Consider the following 21,900-nt stretch of genomic DNA (forward strand, 5'->3'; position numbering starts at 1 on the left):
TTTATCTTCCTGGAAATCACTGTATAATTTTATTGTGAGGTATCAAAGTGTATTCTATCTTGAAAAACATAAAGAGTAAGAAATATGATCAGCAAAAATAAAGCATCAGACTAAAATATAACAGTGAAAAAATTCTGTATTATGTGTGAAATAAGGAGCTATGCTAATGCATACCAATGTAACGTGAGTTTGGTCAGGCCTTCCTTTAACCAGTTTGAAAATACTTATCACTATATGTAAGTACATGTAATGTCCATATGCAAATTCTTGTATTATAAAGGTTCAATTCTCCAATCTGTAATTGGCTCTGGCTGCCAAGCAATATGCTAACAATGAATTTCATCTGCTTTTACAGCACATCTGTTAGTAGTGGATGACAGTCAATTGGAAGAACTGATTTTCCAAGCACTGGCACAAAATCAACTTTTTTCCCTCCTTGATTTCATTTATTTCCTGCTGGTTGAACATCCCAGCCTCCCAAAAGTGGTATCAGTTCATACTGGCCTTCACAAGAGAGTGACATGACTTTAGGTTAAGAAGATGAATGTATTTTGAAGTGAACTAATAGGATTTGTTTGAAAAGGAATGAACAGATTACTTACTATAGTCTGGAAGTTTTCAGGTCTTTAAATGAGGATATATCTGCTGATGTGCAACACTACTCAATTCAAATACAAAACCTGAATGAAGAAAATATTTTTCAGGGACAGGGTGGAGAGGTCAATGTATATTTCCACCCCTGAGAAAACACATGAAAAGCACATCAAAAATAAGGAGGCTTCACTAAGGGCAAGTCGTGACTGACTGATTTGGTGACCTTCTATACAGGTTTACAGCAGTGGTGGGATGAGGGAAGATAGACTGACATCATCTACCTGTCAAAAAGCACTCGACACTGTCCTACACAACATCCTTGTCTCTACAGAGGTGTGGATTTCATAGATGGACCACTCAGTGGATAAGGAATTGCGTGGATGGTCACACTCAAAGAGTTGTGGTCAGTGGCTCGATCTCAAAGTAGAGTCAGTAATCACTGGCATTCTTTAGGGGTTGGTATTGGGACAAAATTATAATATTTAAGAAAACACAGATTAAAAAAATCCTGAGTACCTAACTCTTATCTATGCAAATATCTAGCAGTATTTCAATTTTCTTTCCTTTCTTTGCTTTCTTTGCAGACAAGGTTGGAAGCAGCTTCTTCAACATTCAGGTAAAAATTTACTAAGTTTTGCTGGGTTTTTTTTATTTAAGAGAATATGGTTCATATGAGGGATGTCAAACTAAATGCATTTGTATAGCAAAAATATGGAAGTAAATAAAGCCTAGGTTTTCTTGGAAATAAGCAGATCACATAGCTATCCAAAAAGATTGCAATGTGTTCACTTCAAAACTTCATAAGAAATTGAACACATGCTGTATCTTGTGCTACTCATTATTTCTCCTTGTTTTAAAAATATGTAATGCTGACTTAAAAATATGTAATACAAAGAACAATGCAAAGAAACCCCAATCAATCAAAAAACCCCAAACAAACAAGAAACAAAAGCTACTGCTCTTTTTTATTTTAAAACTGTCAAAAAAGAAAGGGTTTTACTTCAACAGGTTTTTTATTTCTCTGTAGAACAAGGTGTTAATCACCTTGTTGGACTCTAAGCTGGTTTAAAGACACTCTCACTCAGTATATTTCTTCTGCAATGCATGCATGTAAACAATTGTTTCTGGCATGGAAGTTCATTGGAAGGTAAGTCAAAATAAGTTCACTATCAACATTTGGTTTGTTTCTGTTAACATCAAACTAAACAAGTTTGCAAGCTTTATCTTTGATGAATCTGCATGCCCTGAAACACTGGAGCCAGATTGAGGGGTCACACTCACATCTTCACGAAACACCACTAAGTGGTGCCTTCCCTTCCCCATCATCTGATTGAGATTGTGGCCTTGTATGCAAGGCCTTAGACAATGTCAAACAGAATATTAAAATCTAATATTTTCTTCTGACATGGGTCTTCAGATAAATGGCATTTTTTCCACATTTGTTCCAGTGCTATAAATGAAGTAATTCCATGCCACATAAATATGTTGACTTTTGTGAGAATTCAGATATTCATATGAAAATATTTCAAGACTAGCTTGAAGTGGCTTCTAAATTCTTCTGTAATAAACCTATAATAAGAATAATAGCTGTATCATCTGTAAATAGTAAATCTACTACTAATAGATCATAGAACCTGTACTATGCTTGGGAAGTATGATTTGGCCTGACTTACCCTCATTTTTGAGCATGTTCTAATAACATTTGAGCTGAACTGAGTTGCAGACACACTAACCCAAACAAGTTTAACAGATGGTACAATGATGACCTCACACTGTGGTCTAGACAGGCCAACAGAATGACTGCATAATAGAAAGAAGCCTCCAGAGCAGGGTAAAATACAGTCTTTGGTGAAGATGAACAGCAGAACTCTGGGGTATATAATAAATTTATACATTAAATGTAAGTCTGTTTAATAGAATAATAGTTTTTATTGAGATGTGATGAGACCACATCGATGGCTGCACTGCTTGGACAAAACAGAGGTTTGAGATTTTCAAACTTACGACCTACACAAACTGTGGATCTCCTCCATAGTCCTTAAGTCCAGCAAAGACAAGCCAGATACACCTACTGACTTTAAATCTACTCTTAAGTGCTTTCCTTTGCAAGGATATTTTCCAAAACTGTTTTTTCGCTAAGCAGCAAAATCATGGATAGAAATGACTGGCATGAAACATGGTGATTTTTTTCTTTTGATGATAATTTTTTTCTTAAGAACTTTTATTTTAATGGTTAATCATCAAAATATTAATCTAACTCTGAATTGAAAGTTTCTTATTTTGTACCTTTAATTCAATTGATTTTGAAGTAAGAAGAAAACTATTTTTCTGTTGTTCTCTGGTGCCTAGCTCAGGGCTTGAGAGGCAACCCAGACAGAGGTGTGGTTAGTGGGCAGAAGATGTAGAAAAGGCCATGGCTGTGATTGATGACAGGTTTTTTTCACATGAACACCATCATGACAAATGGGAGAATATGTATTTTTGCACTTATTTAAGGAGCTTTGAGTCACAGTCTCTTATTTTAAAGACAAGGTGGCTCAATTCCTCTTTTTCATGTGTATGTATATAAGTACAGAAGAAACTTTGTGATGCAGCACAATAAGAACTTTTTTATAACTACAAGCTTTTACTAGGAATAAGCTAAGGAGAACAATGAACAAGCTGTGTAGCTCTCACCTAGTGACATCTAATAAAATCTTTAAATATCACCACAATGATACTCAAACAAGTTTAAAGAGAACACTTTACTCTTGCACTCCCATCCTGTACTTTTTCTAAATTTCCCTAGTACCAGAAAGGGTCAAATTTCACAGTAGTGTCTATGAGTGTGGTTCCAGTGTTGGCAGAGCTGTGCTCATTCCCATCACCTGAAATGGGTGTGACAAACTACACCAAACATAACCAGCTCAACACTTCTGCCTCAGTTTGTGGAAAGTGAACTAAGGCTTTGTGGCACACAGGGGAGCAGTACTACACAGTGAGGCCAAATACCCAGAGTCTGATTCCAGCAGAGTAAACTTGGTCATATTTTGAACATCTGTGAAGTCTAATGTGAATTGAATGTTAAGTAAATCAACTTATTTTATTAGTAGAGCATGGCGTATTGCCATTTATTTCAACTTAACTTCTTTTCCACATCACATGCCTTTTGTGTATTTCATACATGCCTGAAAGATGCTATTTCTGGAATAATTTCCAAGGGTTTTGCTATGTTTATGGAACTGATTCTAGTATTCTTCCAGAAAATCTGGGTAGTTAGGCCATGTGCACAAAGCTTTTGCAGCAGAAAAAAAAAGATCAAATCACGAGAGTGAAACAACCCAAAAATGACCCTGCTCAAGTTTAAAGTTCCTACTTTAGGCTGTACTGGGGAGTCTTTTGGTTTGGAAAACAAATGCTGAAAAATAACAGTAAAAGTCAAACAATTAAAGCACAAATGGGCAAGTTATTGAGCATTTGTTACTGCAGAGCTGAATGTTGCCTAGTCTGGAATCTCAGAAATAATTTTGGGAAGAAACTTAGGAGCTAAGGAGCAAGAAATATTTTCTGACTATTACTGATGTTAAGAAATGGGCAGCTGCTTAAAAATGCTCAGTGGCTTGGAATGTCAGCCCAAGCACTGGTGAAAGACTTGGTGGAATGGTTTGCAGCTAAAATCACCCAGTGCACATCCATGCTTCCAAAACAGACCTTCCAAAGGCACGCTAGGTTATTGTGTGACCTGTAAATAGGACACATTAGCACACAAAAGGACTTGGGTTTCTGCTGGCAGTCTAAGTCTCCTTAGACCTAAGTCTTCCAAAGTCTCATTAGGACACCAATCTTTGGAAGGATTACAAACACAGCACAGTTTACACTACCAGCACACTTTACCACAGGGCTATGATCTCCACCTAGAGCTATAGGGACAATAAATATATCAGAGCTAGATTGTGCCTCAAGGCAAATCATCTGTTGATTCTACTGTCGTTCCTGTTATGTCTTGTGATGTTTTGCTGTACTCATCTACTCATCCCATAAGACATCCATGTGAGCAGCTCTGTGGTTTTATTTTCATGTTTAAATCCAGTTGCTATAATCAGCTTTTTTGTAGCTCAACTGCAGTTGTTGTGACCATATTAAAGTACAGCTTTTCAGGCTCAGCCTGTAACTCTGCTATTAGAGGTTCAAACTTCAGAGTAGAGAAAGTCTATAATGAAAGTGAAGCTCTCTTTCATTTCCTATGATTCAGCATAGCTGTACTTGAGAATTACCTGGTTTTGCTTCCCATGCTGTGACATTTGAGACCTGCCCTCCAAGAGCCGGTGGAAGGCTGTGGACTTGCCAGCTCGACATTTTAGATGGTATCACAGTCATATCATCACCTCTGCCTTAGTGCTGGCTTGGAGGCAAAGATACACCAAGTGAGTATGTGGAGTGGCTGTTAAGGGCTCTGCTCACAAACCTCATCAAAAGCACATTAATTTCAGAGGAAACATGATTTTATAATTATTTCACTGCACTTTAATTGAAAAGACATTCTTCTTGTTTAAAGTCTTAACAAAAATATTAAGGATCATGGTGTAAGGAGGTACTAAATGCAGACACAGAATCTTTTGAAAGCAATAACTTGATTTCTGGCCACTAGTTGTACTACATTACAATGAAGACACAGAAATAAGTGGTTTATCCCTTAAATGAGTACATCCACAGTGACTTTTGCTGTAAGAATAACACTAAGAATGATATAGGAGTGATCTTTTAAACAGTTTGTTTCTAAAGGATGTTTAGCTGAAGGTCCCTCAGTTTAGTAGTTACCTCTCAATGGTATTTCCTGTGAATAGCCTTTCATCTTTCTGTTCCAAAAATAATAAGTGCAAAATAAGCTGGTGCTGAAGTCAGAAAACCTAGGAACCAAATTCTGAAATAGCTCTAGCTGTGACGCTAGGAAATCAGCCAGTCTGGTTCCAACCCCTGTGAAAATAGGAACTTCGGCCTGCCAATAAAAAGAACAAGCACTCGTTTATCTTCCTCGAGAGTACTGATCTGCATCTCGTATATGTCTAATTGCATCAATATACTGTCAAAGTGAATCCCTTTGTGGTAGTCACCGAAACAGTGACAACCCACCAGTTGCTAATGATGTTTTCAAAACTATTCTAGAAGTAACAAGGCAAATGTCTAATAGCAATTTTTAAATCAGATCAGATTTTTGAACAGGTGGTTGTCAGGTCTTTTTCCAATGTAGATGCAATTAATGCCTTCTATTCATCATGTACTAGTCTTTTAGTCATCTTAGAATAGCATGAAGGTTGGTGATTGTTTCTCATAGATCACTTGTTTGCTTGGATTTGAGGAACTCAAGTTTCTTTTCTCCACTTGCTTTAGACCTTACAGTAGGAAAGACTTCAGTCATAAGTTTGCTATTTCTTGGTGCATCTGGAAAATGTATTATTGAATTCAAAACCTAAATTAAAAATAAGGGAGTGGGGGAAATATTTAGTTCAAGTGAAATGCAAATTTTTGTATTTAAAAGAAAAATAAAATCAGTTCCTGTAAATGCAAAATATTTTCTTTAGTCTAAATGTTTTGCTTTATACATATTTTGTCCTGTAAAATATTTTTAAATGAGAAATTTATTTTCAAAATAAAAACTGAATGTTTTGATTTGGAAATGTCAAAATAAGCTCTAAATTTGACTAAAAAATATTTTCTCTTTGTGGTGTAATTTATAACCTATATCTAAATTCTATGGCCTATTTTATCTCATTCTTTTGTTTTCTCTTTATTTGATACAATTATCATTCAGACTTACCTATACAAGAAATTACTGAATTTTTGAAGCTCAATTTATTTCATGTAATGTTTCTTAACACTTTTTACTTTTTTCTATGTATATTCTAAATCTAGATGGTGTCAAGCAATATTGGGACTGACCGAATTTCAAAATACTGCCTTATTTATTTGAAAGTATTAATAATTGAAGGAAAGAGCTCACCTATATGTAAGATCATGCTTCTCCTTTTTGCTTTTTCTAATATAACTAATACTTCAGTATGAAAGATATACAGTTAAAATGCTTCTGATTTGCTTTTAAACTGCATTGGTTTAGTTTTAGATGGCAGTCTAAACTCTAGGCTCTGTATACTTGTCTCTTTGCTTATATATAGCTATGTTTTAAAAAATACTAGGGAATCCGAATATTAAAAATAAAATCCCTTATTTGGCCTAAATTTCAAAGGATTTAACATCATCTTGTATCTGAAAAATACACTGTGTGTTATGCATACATAAAGAGGTATAACAAACATTTTGTGTTTCATATAAAGCTGCTTGGTCACACAAAAACTAGCATACCAGAGTAAAAGATTGTGCTCTGAACTCTAGTATTAAAGTAGCCAGTTACCCTCCCAATGTGTGTCTCTTGGCTGACTGACTTTGGTTTTAAAAAAGATGCAACTTCAAAATAAGGCTTTTCTTGTGACTAATACATGCATCAGGTTTCAGTCTTGTGTGGCTTACACAGGATTATCTAGAGGCTTATAAGGAGTGATCTCTTGCTGTAACCTTTCCTTTGATTGATCTTGCAAGGTTTTTCTTTCTCCTCTCTCCCTCCAGTTCTCTATTTTTAAGAAACTGGTAGGAATATAACTATTGTTGAAAACTCTCAGCCTGTGTGAAATGTGGTTGAAGCAGTTGGCCCATTTTCACAAGTCCTTGCAGAGCAGGAGACACTCAGATGCAAACAGAGACCGTACAACAGCATAATGTTTCTTGCACCGGAAATCAGTTAAATCAACAATAGCCAGAAACTTTATTTCTAAAATTCCTGTAAATTCTACAAAGCTGTGCCAACAGTACTTTGGTTGTGAGGCTGAAAAATGCACTCACAGACTTTTGTTTTCCAACAGCTTTCAGTGGGATGCTGTTATTGAGACTCCTGCCTCCTTGTCAGGCTGACATCTACTTTTTGTGCTTGAGAAACCCAGCATGGTCTTGAACCACCATTTCACACAATTCTGTGTGTTCATTTCTTTCCTCTCTTGTTCTTTCTCGCTCATGAATTTGACAATGTAGCAGGTAAGTCTGATGGTTTGGGCACTTCAGGAACGGGGCTTGTAAGGTGAGGAAACTGTTCAGTCTTCCCAGCAATAAATAATTGTCTTTCTTTTTTTAAATGCCACTTCGAAATTCAACTGAAATTCAATTTTACTTTGAGGCTTAGGAGATTCTTGAGACTTGAGAGATTCTCCTAAGTTTATCTCCAATGTGTCTTGGAGCTGTAACATAAGTTTCCTCAGTTTGTAAAAACCATAAGTAACGTGCTGAGAGGCCAGCTGTGCTCAATGCAGGTTTCAGTGATGTTCCACCAACCTTCATTTAACATTCGTGGTTCTGTGGCCAGAAGATGTGGTCAGGGTATTAATTCAGAACATTTCTGGGGGACAGCATCCTGGGTGGGCTGTAGAAGGCTGTAATAGAACTAATAATTAATTAAATTCACCTATCTGCAGAGAGCCTTATCCTTGAAGGACCTATTGCTGAGTGAACAAGCAGCAAAGAAAACATGCATTCATTAAATTTCATCCAGCAAGGTAGATACGGATGTGTAATTTTGGTAAAGGGTTAGGGTTCACCAGAATGGCCCCTCCCTGGAGCTTTGTATGACAGATATGTTGGGGAAACAACTGAAATAAACACTGTACCTCAGTGGTGGTTTGAACAACTGGGTTTATAGAAGTGCCCTCAATTTAATTTTTTTCTTGAAAACTTTTTCCTATTTATCTGTCTTCATTAGATTCATGAGTTCATATACAGCAACACATTTTTCCCCAAGAAGATTTTGTGCTGCCAAGATCCCCCTTGAAACTCCTAATTTTTTTCCTAAGCTTAGGTAACAAAATGTAGATGCTTCTTCTTCAGTGCGTACCATTTGCTTACTCACTGTTGTTTCATCATCTTTCAAGGAAAGCACCACAAACTGAATGTGTAAGATTCTCTTCCCAGGTTTTATTGCAGTTATTCACCATGATGAAATCATAAACTACGTCACCTTCCCAGACTTCTTGCTCAAAATCCAGAAGTATTTATCTTGAATTCTTCCCATCTTTTTAATCATTGTTTCTGTAAACGAATCTATCATTTCTTTCACATTCACATTGCACTCACCTAGAATGCAATTCAGAGTCTTTCTCACTAGAAAACCTAGAAAATTGACCTAGGTAAATCCTGTCCTTCCTAAGCAGCGTAACTAGGCAAAATAACCTGTATATTTTCCTAGTTAGGATGAGAAATTGTAAAGAAATAAGAGTCCTTTGATGCAATTAAATCTGTTTTCAGGATCTGTAATTACAATTCCTGCTTTCTCATTTATGGGAGAGTTCAAAACACTATCTTCCTGCTCCAGCCTCTTTAAGCCAGCACCCAGTACAAAGGCCACTGGCTTTCCTGAGCACAGCTTTAGAGCTGCTTTGGGCTTTGTTTTTATGTTGTTCCTGAACTCTTGCCTTTTCTTCCGTGAACAGTCTCCTATATACTGCCAGGCACCCTGAGCAGAATGCAGAATGTTCTCTGCCCATAGTGCTCAAACTGCTGAGCAACTTTATACTTACTTTTGGTTTGCGAAAAAAGCATTAGTAGCTTCTTGTGGATTATTTATTGAAAGATGGTGGTTAAGCCTTGCAATTTCAACCCAATCTACACATGCTGTATGAAGGACCACGTCCATAGTATGCAGGAGAAAGATCACCTCTATGTGTTCTAAATAAGGCCTACATACTCAAAATAAGAAACATTTCTTGCTCTTACAGTGAAACTATCTGTATTAAAATTTTATTCAAAGTGGTATTACCAAGTGTATGTAAGACTGCTTATGGCAGATCTCGGTGAAATTCCACTGGCCCTGCAATGTTTGAAAACACAGACTAAGGTCTCGACAATGTTGTCCTCTGTTTTAGAAAAACGTATCAATAATAAAATTTTATTTTATTGTAAAATCATGATTAAGGCTAATTTCAAACAGTATAATAGATTTTAGAACATGCTGTGAAATATTCCAGGCATTGTGACTCAAAGTTAAGCCAAAGTCAATTGGGATGTCTGGGAGAATGTATAAATTTCCCCATAGACTTGAGTAATTAACCAGTGAAGCTATGCTTTTCAAGGAGTTAAGTACTTAGACTTCTAAATAATTGTTACACAATCTGGTGCCAGGTGCCAACAACAGTTGCCAGGTAATTGGTAGCTACCAGTACTCTTCTGTGCTCTTCCAATTATTTTGTGTGAAGGAAGGAACTGCAATGGAAACAAAACATTCATCCAAATCCTTTCTTTAACTAACAAACAGGTTGAAGCCAGTGCTTTTATTTGGACTAACAAACGAAGAGAACTGGATGTATGGAACACTGCTTGCAAAACTGCGGTTATTACTGCCTAGGGCTAGCGATGACGAGCATGACTTTCCCAGTCTTGGGGAGCTGCAGTGACTTCCAGCCCGGGGTGCGTGCGAGGGAGCACAGCGGCGGGCTCAGGCCCTGGTCCTGCGCGGATATGTCAGAGTATCCAGGAACGCGCACGGCGCCGCGGGTCCCGGCGTGGGCAGCAGCTGCGCGGGGGGGCCGGGCGCTGCCTCGGCTGTGGACCGCTCCTGTGCTCTGATATCTACCTGCTCGGGAGAGGCTAAAAACTAGATTTTTGAAATGAAGGGGAGGGGGAAGAAAGTTTGGCACTGTTGTTACTTCCAGCTGTCAGAGCTTCAGTCGTGACAGCTGTCGCGACTCTTCCCTCCCGGGAACGGCGCTGCTTTGCGGTGAAGCGGGGGATGCCGCTCCCCGCGGCGCGCTGGCCGCTCGCGCTTTCAAAGTAGCGCGCGGCTCCACAGCAGCTCGGCGCTCGCGTGTCTCCAGCGTCCCTCGCCCCACCGTCTCCAGCTCCCCCAGCGGACGGACCGGTGAGCGTTCCGCACCCACCGACTCTGCCCCGCGCTCGCAGCATCCGGCGGCTCCGCGCCCGCTCGCCTCGCCGACATGGTATCACCCGAAACCCGTATCCCGCTATAGCGTGGTATATCCCGGCGCGGGAGGTGCTTCCCTCGGGCCGGTCGCGCCCGCCGCCCCCCAGCCCTTCTCCTCCCTGGCACTGAGAGAGAGGAGCAGGGGCGCGCCCGCCGCTCCCTCTCTTTGTGTGCGAGCGAGGGAGGGAGCGCGCGCGGGCGGGCCCGAGACACAGCGCGGAGGAGGGCGCGGAGCAGTGTGAGGCCGGGGAGCGGCGCGGGCGGGCGGCGGTTCGGAGCGCGCCGCGGGGGCGGGAGGAAGGTGGAGTGAGGAGCGCGGGGCGGCGGCGGCGGTAGGGCGGGGGGGTGGGAGGGAGGGAGGAAAGGCGGGCGGCTGTGCTGGCGGATAATGATGGCGTGGTGCGCGCGGCCGCTGGGCGGCCGGGAACGCTGAGGGGAAGGAGGCGGCAGGACCCCCGCCCCCAGGTAGGCTGGCTCGGAAAGTTTGGGGCGAGGTACCGGGGCGGCTCCGCTGCGCGCCCCACAGGCCCCGCGGCGCAGAAGCGCCGCCACGGGGAAGCCCCAACTTGGGGCCGAAACTTGTGGCTTTCCCCGTTCCGGGCGGCGCGGGGCGCCAGGGCCCCTCCGACCCGCCCCGCCGCGGTGCTTGCTCGGGGTCCGGCCCGGGCCCGGCCTCCCCCGGGCGGCAGGAAGGGCCGGCGCTGCCCCCTCCCCCGCCGCCCGACCCGGCCTGGCCCAGCCCGGGACGGCCCTCAGCGGAGGGGCGGCAGCCGGAGGTGGCGGGGGGGCCGCCTGCCGCCGCCGCATCCCCCCGCCAGAGCCGCCAGGTCGGTGCCCGGGGAGCAGCTGGGTCCTTGCGTTCCGGAGGACACAATGGGCTTTATCCCGCAGGGAGGTCTTGGACTGCGATTCCCACCCCGAGTTTCGGATTCGTGTCACACGCCGGCGAGGCCCCGAGTTAATGGAAACTCTCTGTCTCTCTGCAGATGGCTTTCCGGATACCGCGATCCGCGCTGGGGATAGCACCCGATGTGGCCATTCACGAGCTTTGATTTCTTTCTCTCCACGTAGAGTCCCCTGCGTTCCATTTCAGTGCGAGCGGGGAGGCTGGCTGAGTGAAAGGCTGCTTTTGGGATCTTCTGTGGGATCTACACTGCCTGGTGTTGGAGAGTGGAAGCTTTGTGCTAGGGAGTCGTTCTTCCCTTTCTTCTTAAGGAGTGGAGAGAGCTTTCTCTTCAACAATGATGAAAACCGAAGGCAAGGGGGAAAGGACTTTAAGAAGTGCTTCTCCACACCGAAATGCTTACAAATCTGATTTCCATGCTATCAAATGCTCTTTTGATGGTGTAAACAATCCTGATAATACTTCAAACAAAACAGGCTTGCATCAGAAGCTGAGCACCTCTTCCAATGGAGGGGGAAGTGACCCACACAGTCGAGGCAGAGCTGCCACTTACGGCAATAGAGTACACAAGATCAAAAATATGTTTTTGCAAATGGGAAGCTCTTCCTCCACAACCTCTTGTGAAAGCAGTCCACCTGCTGAGACCAAACTAATCAGCCGGGCCATGGCAGCAGAGTATGGATCTTCTCCAGGTAGTCCATCTTTTCTCATTGTCCAAAAAAATAATCTTCTTAATACAACTACCAGCCCCAGCAGCGGTCCTGTGGATTCACTCTCTGTGTCTTCTGCTGCTGACAAAGTCATCCGTAGCAGCGATGAGGCAGACTTGGACAAAGTTGCCCTGGCAGAAAAATTTTCAGAGACCAGGAAGCTCTTCGAGAGAAATATAAAGCAACGGAGCTCAGTGGACAGGTATTCCCCCAGCAAATGTGAAAGAAGTGAAGATAAGAGGAGACATGGTTCAGCTTCTGATTGCAGCAGTGTGGTGGACCACTTCAGTTTTAATACAGAAGCAAGTCTTCCAGTTGCACTGGAGAAAGCTGAAAATCAAAGTAATGAGGAGTTGAAGCAGCAACATTCTAATAGTGGTTCCAAATCTTCCCTCCTGAATGCAGGGCCCATTTCTAGGAGGCTGGAAAGCTTTCTGGGTGACAGTGATACTGAAGAATCCAAAGAAACTTCCAAAAATGATAGTTCTCCAAATCAGGACCCTTTGAAAGGCCAGCAGAGTTTGAATTCGTCTGCTGTTGCTGAAGGATGTCTGGAGAAGGGTGCATTCCCCAAAGAGCCTGGGATCTGCAGAGATGAGCTGAGCAAGGCACTTGGAAAAGACAAAAGAGAGCAACTGGTACTTGAGACGAGCCCGTGGAATATGGGCAGTGTGCGTGGTCAGGAGGCTCAGCAGACATCAGATAATGTTTCCTCCTGGGTTTCTCCCACAGAGGGTGCTTGCACAGAGCTGGCTGCACAAGATGAAACCTCAGGGCATGAAAAAGAAGGTTTGGAGAAAGATCACACTGATCAAGAGAATCAGAAGCTCCTATGTCATGTACAGGAAGGGAAGAGAAGCGACTATGCCTTGGAAGTGGTAGAAGAGTATATGGATGGCAGCAAGACCGACTGGGAAGAAGAAAGAGATGGGATGTCTGTAAGAGATGGTCCAGTTGCACAAGTACAGCGTGTTGTAGAGCAGGAAGAGGATACTGAAGAAGAGGAGCAAGTGTTGGAAAAGCAAAGTGAGGACTTCAGTGATTTTGGAATAGAGAATGCAGCTTTTGCTGATGACAGGGATACAGAGCCAGAAAACCAAGATCCTGAAGGCAAAGAAATTTTGGAGAGAGAGGAGGAATATATGTATGACAGTGAATATGAGGAGTTTCCTGGACTTTCTGAAGAGGAAGATCCAGAGCCAGACCGAAAAGTCAAGTTCTCAACAGCTCCTATCAAAGTAAGTACATTTGAATTTTCTTTCTTTTTTTTTTTTTTTTTAATTGTTTTGCAGTCAAAAGTACCCAGGAAATAGATTTCGTGGGGGGTTTTTTAAACTTCTAAAAACCGTTTAAGAAGTGTAAGTTTACAGGTTGTATTCAACACCAAGTATGAGAGAAGTTAAAACTTCAGAAAATTTATTAATTAGTCACAAGTGATTTCTCAATTACCGCTGCTTCATAAGATAGTGTAGTGAAGCACATGAGATTTTACTTGTTGGACTTTTTCAGGAGCATAAATCTTTTAGGAGTAGATACAAACACATGACCTTTAATACTTGCCTTCATTTGTTTAAAATTGAAGTATTGCATTAGGAAGGATTATTTTCAGTTTTCCTTCTGGCACAAAAGTTTTTAAAAAAGCCCCAAACAAAACAACAAAACCCCCCCTAGAAAACGTTCATATTCAACTTCAGATTCATTTATGGAATTAACTATAAGAAAATATTAAATGACTGGTTCTTGTATTTTAAGATTCTAGAATTTGCTCCAGTAATAACCATGTGTACATTGTTTGGTTTTATTACTGATTGGTACTAAGATCTAGGAGTGTTAACATGAGTGTTTTGGAATTATGAAGTTGCAGAAGTAAAAGTTAGAGGGCAGACTGGATAATGAGGAGTACTGTAAGTTATAACTTTAACAAATTAAAAAGATTTATGTGTCTAATCTTCCCCCACCAAAAATACTCACAAATAAGTCAGTCCACAACTCAAGCTAAGTTTACCCATAGTCTCTTGCAGACTTGAATTACTCTAGTCTTTCTTAAACTTTGGAAGGAGAATTGGGAGACATGGACCAGGACGGAATGGGAAACTGTCCAGGCTTTCCTCAGGATACTTCTCTTTTACTATTACATGAATGAAAGATACCATCTTTAATAAACAGCTTTTACACTTTGTTCGTAGAGAGTCAGGGCTCACTTTTACTGGTCAGAGGGATGTAAAAATTTTGTTGACTCTTGAACTTCCCGGAGTAGAAAGCTTTAATTTCCTAGCTTGCTAAACACACACCGGTGCTGTTACCCCAGAAAATGTTTTGACTGTGGCAAAAAAAATTGGCAAAATGTGAGTTTTGTTGCATGTGGGGTTTTTTATAGTCTCTTCGAAGACAGGCTGACTTTATATGGCTTTCTTCTAGTTGATATTGCTGTAGTGGTGACGTGGAGCAGTGAAGGGGAGAGTGCTGCTATTGAAAACTGCATAATGAGTCTGGTGAGGGCTGGGAGAGAGCCGGAGGGGCATCAGTCCATTTCTACATGCGTTTGTGCACTCAGTATCTGAGCAAAGTGCCGTGTAGAGTCTGCTGTAAATGTGTGTTGAGTGACTTTCTGCTGTAGGCAGGGTTTTACTGATCATTGCTGATATCCTACTGAAGCAGTGGCTGTTAACAGACTTCAGCTTTCTCTGCTATGTCTATTCCACATATAGATGAAAGCATTGGTAGAGATCTCAGTGCCAACTGTGATGGAAGCTCTCGTGTAGACAAAACTCAGGTTTGGTAACAAGCACTGTTCAATTATAGCTGCTTCTCTGAAAGCCGCAGGAACCGACCTGTCTCAGATTATCATTTACACAACGGAGAGATGAACGGTTAGAAGCAACTGTTACGAGTTTTCAGTGAAAAATAACATAGTTCTTGCCATAATGCCCCACTTGGATTGGCAGAATAAACTGTACTTAATAGCAATATGGTCACTGAAGATACTTTTTAAGGCCCTTAAATTGAAGCTTGTGACACTTGCCTTCCTTTATCCCTTTTTAGTGAAACTTGACTGTATCTTTCCTATATTGGGTATAAGGATCTCTTTCTGTATGTCATTTTCAATAGGTTTCCCCCCTTTGTTCCTTTTGCCTAAGCAATGATTTCTGTTCCCATGTCTACCATTTTGCTTCATGTTTTCTATGATCCTTAGTGGGAATAAGTCCTGGTCACATGGGTTTTGGGTTTTCTACTCTGAAATGAAGAATTCCAACTTTTTTTGTGCTCACCCAGAATTTTCTTTAGTTGTGTATTTTTAATATCTCAATAACCTTTTAGAAAATCGCAGTTTTGCCTCACAGAAAGAAATGTCCCTTTCTTCATAGATTTTGGTGCATCTTAAATTGGAAGAGAAAAAAATCTTAAGTGGTAGCTAAAAGATTATTTCTGGTCCCCACCACAGCTTCGAGCAGTGCCATAGTGAGAAATGTATCATAGTAGCTTCTTTTTTCAGCTTTATTTAGACTAACAAGTTTGGCTAAAATGTCAGTGCCATTTTCAGACATTCATAGCCACGAGAGAAGGTCTGTGATTCTCCTCCTCATAGATGCTCCTGAGCAAGGCCAGGCTGCCCTTGCATTTTTGCTGCTTTCATTCTGCACCTCTCTAGTGATTACAAAGAAACCGTCAACATCTCTTGCAGTCGCTGTTTAGCAGGTAGAGTTGAAGAATTCAAAACGTTCAGAATGTATTGGGCAAGAAAACGCACATTCTCAGATCTTCAGTGTTCTGCAGTGATGGAGCTTTGACCATTGTATTTGAAATACACAAAAGGGAAGTTGGATATGTCTGTAGGTAATGGATAGAACTTATAGGCACCTTAAAAACAGCATTTATGCTGCTGCAACAAAGAGAACTTGATTGAAATTTCTGTTTCAAAGCTTCTAGTCTGTTCTAAAATTGGCAAGGCCTTTGAGTAAAATAAGAAGACTGTGGAGCTCCCAGGGGGTATATAAGGTAGCTAACACTGTTAGCACTGCATCTGACCCGTGATGGAGATCCATAATTGTTGACATCTGTAGGAGGGTTTGAGAACATAATTTGATCTGATAATTTCAGGAAAGATGGAACATAATTACACAAATACTCCATTATTTTGTGTTGCCCTGTGCCTGTGAAAGCAAGCACAGATGAGACTTCTAAAAAGAAATGACATATGGGATTTCTTACCTGCTATGGGTGACCAGGCTCTCTAAGTCCTGTTGCTGTTTGATCATTCCAGACCCTAAGGAACGTTTTATCTCAGTTCTTGTTTCTCCTGGAGTAGTTCAGAGAGTGATACGTATGTACAGTTACTAGCAGAGCTTTGCAGCCTGGGTGTGTGTTATGGTACATGAGCAGTTTTTAGTCTCTTGTTGCTACATATGAAGCCAGTAAGGAATGTAAAGAACACTTAGCTGTCCAAGGTGTTTGCGAAGGAACTGAATTTGCCTTTGTCTTAAAGTTGTCTGAGTAAACTGTGTAAACAATCAGCATTACACACAATGCAAATAACATCAGGTAACTCTGCTGTCACCCCTTTACATTTCATTTTGCCTTTGTACTGTAGACATCAAACTTGCTTTCTGTTATGTTATTACCTTGAAAGGCTTTAATTAACATAAATGTAATGACTGAGTGCTGTTTGGTATTTGTAATTTTGAAACTTTCTGTTGAGAAAACAAATGCTTGTTTTCAAATTGATTTCTTGAGATGTTTTCACCTCTGACCGAGTCGAACTTTGTTCTCAAAACTTTTAATGGCACAGTGACTAACTTCTGCAATGATATTTATGATTCTTAGAAATTCTATAGCTCAGGTAAGCTGAAAAGATAGTACAGCTGGTGTTTGCTGTTTGCTTCTGTTCACTTATCAGTGGTATCTAATTTATGTTGCCTGGGAGTGTCTCTTCCCCGCTTTTTTGTGACTAGTAATATATTTTAAGATGGTTTAGTCAAGAAAACAGTTTTAAAAAGTAAACAGAACAAGCCCGAAACCTTCATATTTTCACAGCTGAGCATAAATTTATTTCATAAGGAACCTGAAAGCAGTTTCACAGTTTGTGTGTTGACCTAACCAGTCAAGTTTCAGCTGCTTCTGAGAGTATGGAAATCCTGCATAATACTGCCATTTGTCTTGCACATCACAATAAAGCTGTTTTATGTATAGCTGGGCACAAATGGTAGGGTTGTTCAGCCTGTCCTACTCTTCAGCGTTTTTAGTATAAAACTGCTTACTGTGGAAGTTAATGAAGAACTAAATGAACATAACCCTTGAATTAGATTTTCTGTATGACAGCATACTTGCAAATGCCTATAGGAGATGCACAAATTTTCTAGATCAGTGTGTAGACTCTCGAATACTGTTTTAAGACAGTGTTGTAGCATAGTGCTTCAGCTTCCTACATCCTCTGATTTTTGAACTGTTCACTTGTGTACTTAGGATGTCGTACACAGAAAGGGATACAAAATACACTAACTGGTTGGAGATACCCAAACACTGTAGTTTCTTTGGTAATTGGAGAATTGATGGCTGGTCAGTTGTTTGTCAGCCATTGCTCAAGCACTTCAGTAAAATACTTCTGTGGCATTAGAAACAAATGTGTAATGTTGGTGAGGGTTGATGAAGGAAAATAAAGATTTGATTTGAGACTAGAGTTAAACAAAATTGACTTATGTGTGGGAATTAATCTTTTTTTTCTTGACACAAATAACATGTTTTTCCATTTTACTTTGGGATCTTTTCCAATGACAATTTGTTTGTTTAAAGTCATAGATTTTAATTGTTTTGAAGCTCTGTTTATCAACATTGTAACATTTGTAACTTAACATCAAAACAGCTTTTCTTCATATTTTCATCTCAGTCTCTCCACAGTACTTTTCAGTGACTTTTCACAAAAAATAATCTTGTTTTGTTCTGCCTGCGTGTGAGAGTATGGCATTCCTGCAACTTATACTGAACAGTATGAGAAGTTAAAAACATGGATAATAACTGGAGGAAGAAAGTATGTATTTTCACACACATACAAAATCTTTCTGTGGGTTTGGGGTTTTTTTGAGAAAAGATAATCTTTAAACCCTTATTGAAAGTTCAGTATTCATATAAGTTAAATGTTTATTAAGCCTAAGTGCATTTAATTCCGTGTATAGGTTTACCTGTGTTACAGAGCTCTGTGTCGAGTATTTCTGATGCCTTTATGGTCCTTGTTTTTTGATTCTATGGTGGTTGTTCAGCTCTCTGGAAAAAAGCCTGTCCTCACTCATTCACTTTTCAGTCCCTCCAGCTTCTAACTTCTAGCAATTTCACCTGGATTTGACAGGAAGGAGAAAGGGGTTTTTAAAGGTATTTTGAAGTACAGATTGGTTTGTGGAAAATTAGCACTTGTATCAGAGTTGCATATTCATGGACTCACTGATGACAGGGCTGCAGCTTAGTTTACTTGTTCTTTTTGGCTTAATGTTAGCTGATCACTATGTATGCCCAGCCTGTGTTGTCTTTTGCTCTGAGAATAGCTGTGGGGAACAGGAGGGAGAAAAGGAGATGAATATGAGGTACTGGAGGGTTTCATGGAAGACAGAAGAAAAACTGAGGAGGTGGTGGAGGTCAACAAAGATAAGCAAATTTACAGGAGACAAGTTCAGTAGCTCAGCAGTTAAGTTGCTGAAAGATTCAGTGTCTTTTTTGATGATAATTACTGTTATTAGCATGTGAAAATACATAACCTAGCCAGGTAAAGAATGAACAGGCAGTAGCTGAAACTTTTTTGTAGTTTACCTGTGGAGAGATGGAAAAATAAATTATCCCTTTTCATATAATTCTAACAAAAAGGAAGGTGAACACTAAGAAGGACATCAGTAAAAAGATGCTTGCCTGTATTTTCTGAGTACATGTTTTGTAATCTTGAGATCATGAGGATCGTGCAGAGTTTTTTATGGGGTTCTTATATTTTTATTGAGTAGGAAAGTGTTATGCAATGGCAAATGCTTTAGATTTATTTTTCAGACATTTTCTTTCATCACTCTCTGTTGTGACTTGGTGTAGTGAATTGACCCTTTTTTTTAGATCTGGGGTATTGATGATTGCTAATGACAGTATTAATGCAGATTAGTTAATTGAGTTGATCTGGTATGGAAGGGTTATTTTGTTGTTTCTTCTTAAGGTCTTTAGAAAACAGGTGGACTATTTTTGTGTTCACTGCTGTTCTTTTAAAATTCCCCATACCAATTTGCTTTCTGTTTAGATTTGGTCAGGTCAGGATTTTTGTTTTGGTGAATACTAAATAAATACATGTGTATCTGTGTGGATCACCAGGCATAAACTGTTGGTACCAAGACACCTGTGAAGTTTACAGAGGTTCATAACTGAATCACTCTCTTCATATACAAAGTCTTTCAGGAGCTAAGAGGTTTTTTTGCTCCCTTCTATGTAGTATTATGAGTAGTTTTTGCTTCTTCTGGTCATATGTTATTTATTTTGGAGCCTTTCAGTCTTTTTGTCAGTCAGAGAGCAATGCCACCTCACCTTGAGTTGCTGGAGGAGTACAACCAGGTCATGACAGAGCTCTTCTTCTGCAGATGGAGATCATGGATTATCTCTGAACTTCTTCTCTGAATATCTGAAATGAAATAAAATCGGTGCGCTGAATCTGAATGGATTATTTTCTTTGTCTTTAATATTTTTTCCACTGGGATTTAAAAATTAAATACCTGAAAGTGAATGTTTCTCCTTCTCGAGTAGGTAGCATAACCTGACTGAAGTAGATACCATATTGTCTGTGTTATTCTTTAGCAGGCTACAGTGATTTAGTTCCTGAAGTGAAAAACAGAACTAAGGAATAAATTTTACTGGTTGTATTGAGAATTAAGTAGAGACTTATGGGACTGGTAAAAAAACTGGTTTATTTAGGATTACATTGTCTATATGAAATTGTCTGTATTGTGTATCTGAAGCAAGATTGCACTTTTGCCTTTCTGTAAACTGACTTGGTTGGAGTTTTTGACTAAGTCATACAGAGCTGAAAGAACAAGGACATAAGTGTGCACAGCCTGCCTGTCCACCTGCTGGGTAACAGTATAATGGTTTATAATATCAACCTTTAACAGTTGCCAACCATTCTGAAAACTTTTTGAAGAAGAGTAAAGGTGTGAGTATTTAATAAATAAAATAAAGCAAGGTATTTCTCTTTGCTGCTTCTATCATCATATGGCATGAATTGAGTTAAATTGGATATATGCAATTTTTACTTAAAATATACAAAGTAGTGCTAATAAAATACTAACCATGTGGCTTTTGGAAGTAGAGGGAAGAATAAGGTAGCGGTAACAAGATGTCTGCTTGAACAGAAGAGGGAGATTGTAAGAGTAAACTGTAAGGTGTACATTATGGTTCAGTCCTACCTCCGTGCTACTATTTCAAATGATTATTCATGGACACTTCACATTTTGCCAGGCATCACAAAGGCCTCAATTTGGAAAGCTGAAACTATTTGCTATTGGATAATTTTCCCTGAGCTTTAACTTGTGTTTTGAATGTTTGGCTTTATGGAGTGTCAGTAAACTGGCACGTTCGAAGCAAGAGCTGTGTTTCAGAAGCAGGAACCAAGGGGTGTGGTCCTGGCTGGGTGTGCTCCAGGCAGGGCATCAGTAAACTTCAGGGCCTCTCTCAGATGTTCAGTGTTGCTTAAACTGCCTGCGCAGGTGTTGTGAGGCTTTCCAGCAAATACTGCAGGATTACATGAGAACTTTAAAGTGATGTTGATGTTGCTTCCATTCTAATTAGTTGGAAGTCCTTTTGGGTAGTTCCTGATTTCCTAATCTGACTGTTTAATTACTTTTGTAATGTTCTGCTTTTCATTAGGCACAAACAAATCTATGTACTTAGAAATGAATGTTGGGAGTGGAGGTCCTTGGACTGTATTTTATTACTCTCTAGCACTTTCATGCAAGCACATGGTAAATTAGTGTTCGTCCTCTAAGTAATTAATATTCTTCTAAAACTGACATCGTACTTAAGTAGACCTTCTTCTGTTCTGTGAAGAGTTTGAAGTATGTGAAGGTCGTTGTTTTTCTGTGATAATTCTATTTTCTGTGTTAGCACTAACATGCTGTAGGAAATTTTTAGTTCTGTAACAGTTACAGGAGCTGAACAGTAGGATCTTTTACACAGTAGGCTGTGTTGGTGTTTTTTGTGTGCTGGTCTTGAGGATGGCTAGATTAGCGTCTTCATAGAAGATGCAAAACCAATTTTTGCATTCAAAAAGTGATTAATTTTTCTGGTGTGAAGAATGCAGCTAATTTTCTCTCCAGATAAATATATATGCTGTTCAAGCACTAAGCATATTTGAAAATTTATGTGCCTTAACAATTCAAATAATTCTTAAAAATTCAGCCCTCTGTCAGAACTGTTTTGGATTCAAATTAATTGTATCCATTCTGAAGGAAGAAGGTCCTGAGTGAAAAAAAAATTTTTTTTCAGATAGCATTTTGCCATTTATTAGCTTGACAGGATCCAAAAGTTAGTAATGTTAGGGTAACCTCCTGGATATATAACAAGCTACAGTAAAAGGTTTGTGAAATTCACATGGTTTCCACTGTAAAATTCATCTGGTTTCCCCTATGCTGAGACAATAATTTGTGTTTGCTAAAATATATCTTTTAAAAATACCAGTTGCACATTAATAATTT

General features: G+C 40.0%; 1 protein-coding gene across 1 annotated transcript in view; it reads left to right on the plus strand.

Annotated features, from left to right (window-relative positions):
* The first annotated feature begins 10,965 nt into the window (after positions 1–10,965).
* Positions 10,966–21,900, plus strand: part of LOC309574817 (neurabin-1-like) — a 41,206-nt gene continuing 30,271 nt past the window's right edge. Inside the window, exons 1-2 of the mRNA XM_082284723.1 lie at positions 10,966–11,050; positions 11,572–13,437. Coding sequence (XP_082140849.1) covers positions 11,827–13,437 — 1,611 coding nt within the window. The 5' untranslated portion in view covers positions 10,966–11,050; positions 11,572–11,826. The remainder of the gene's footprint in view (positions 11,051–11,571; positions 13,438–21,900) is intronic.

This window comes from Coloeus monedula (assembly GCF_965178545.1).
Source record: "Coloeus monedula genome assembly, chromosome: 7".
In the NCBI taxonomy this organism is placed as follows: Eukaryota; Metazoa; Chordata; class Aves; order Passeriformes; family Corvidae; genus Coloeus; species Coloeus monedula.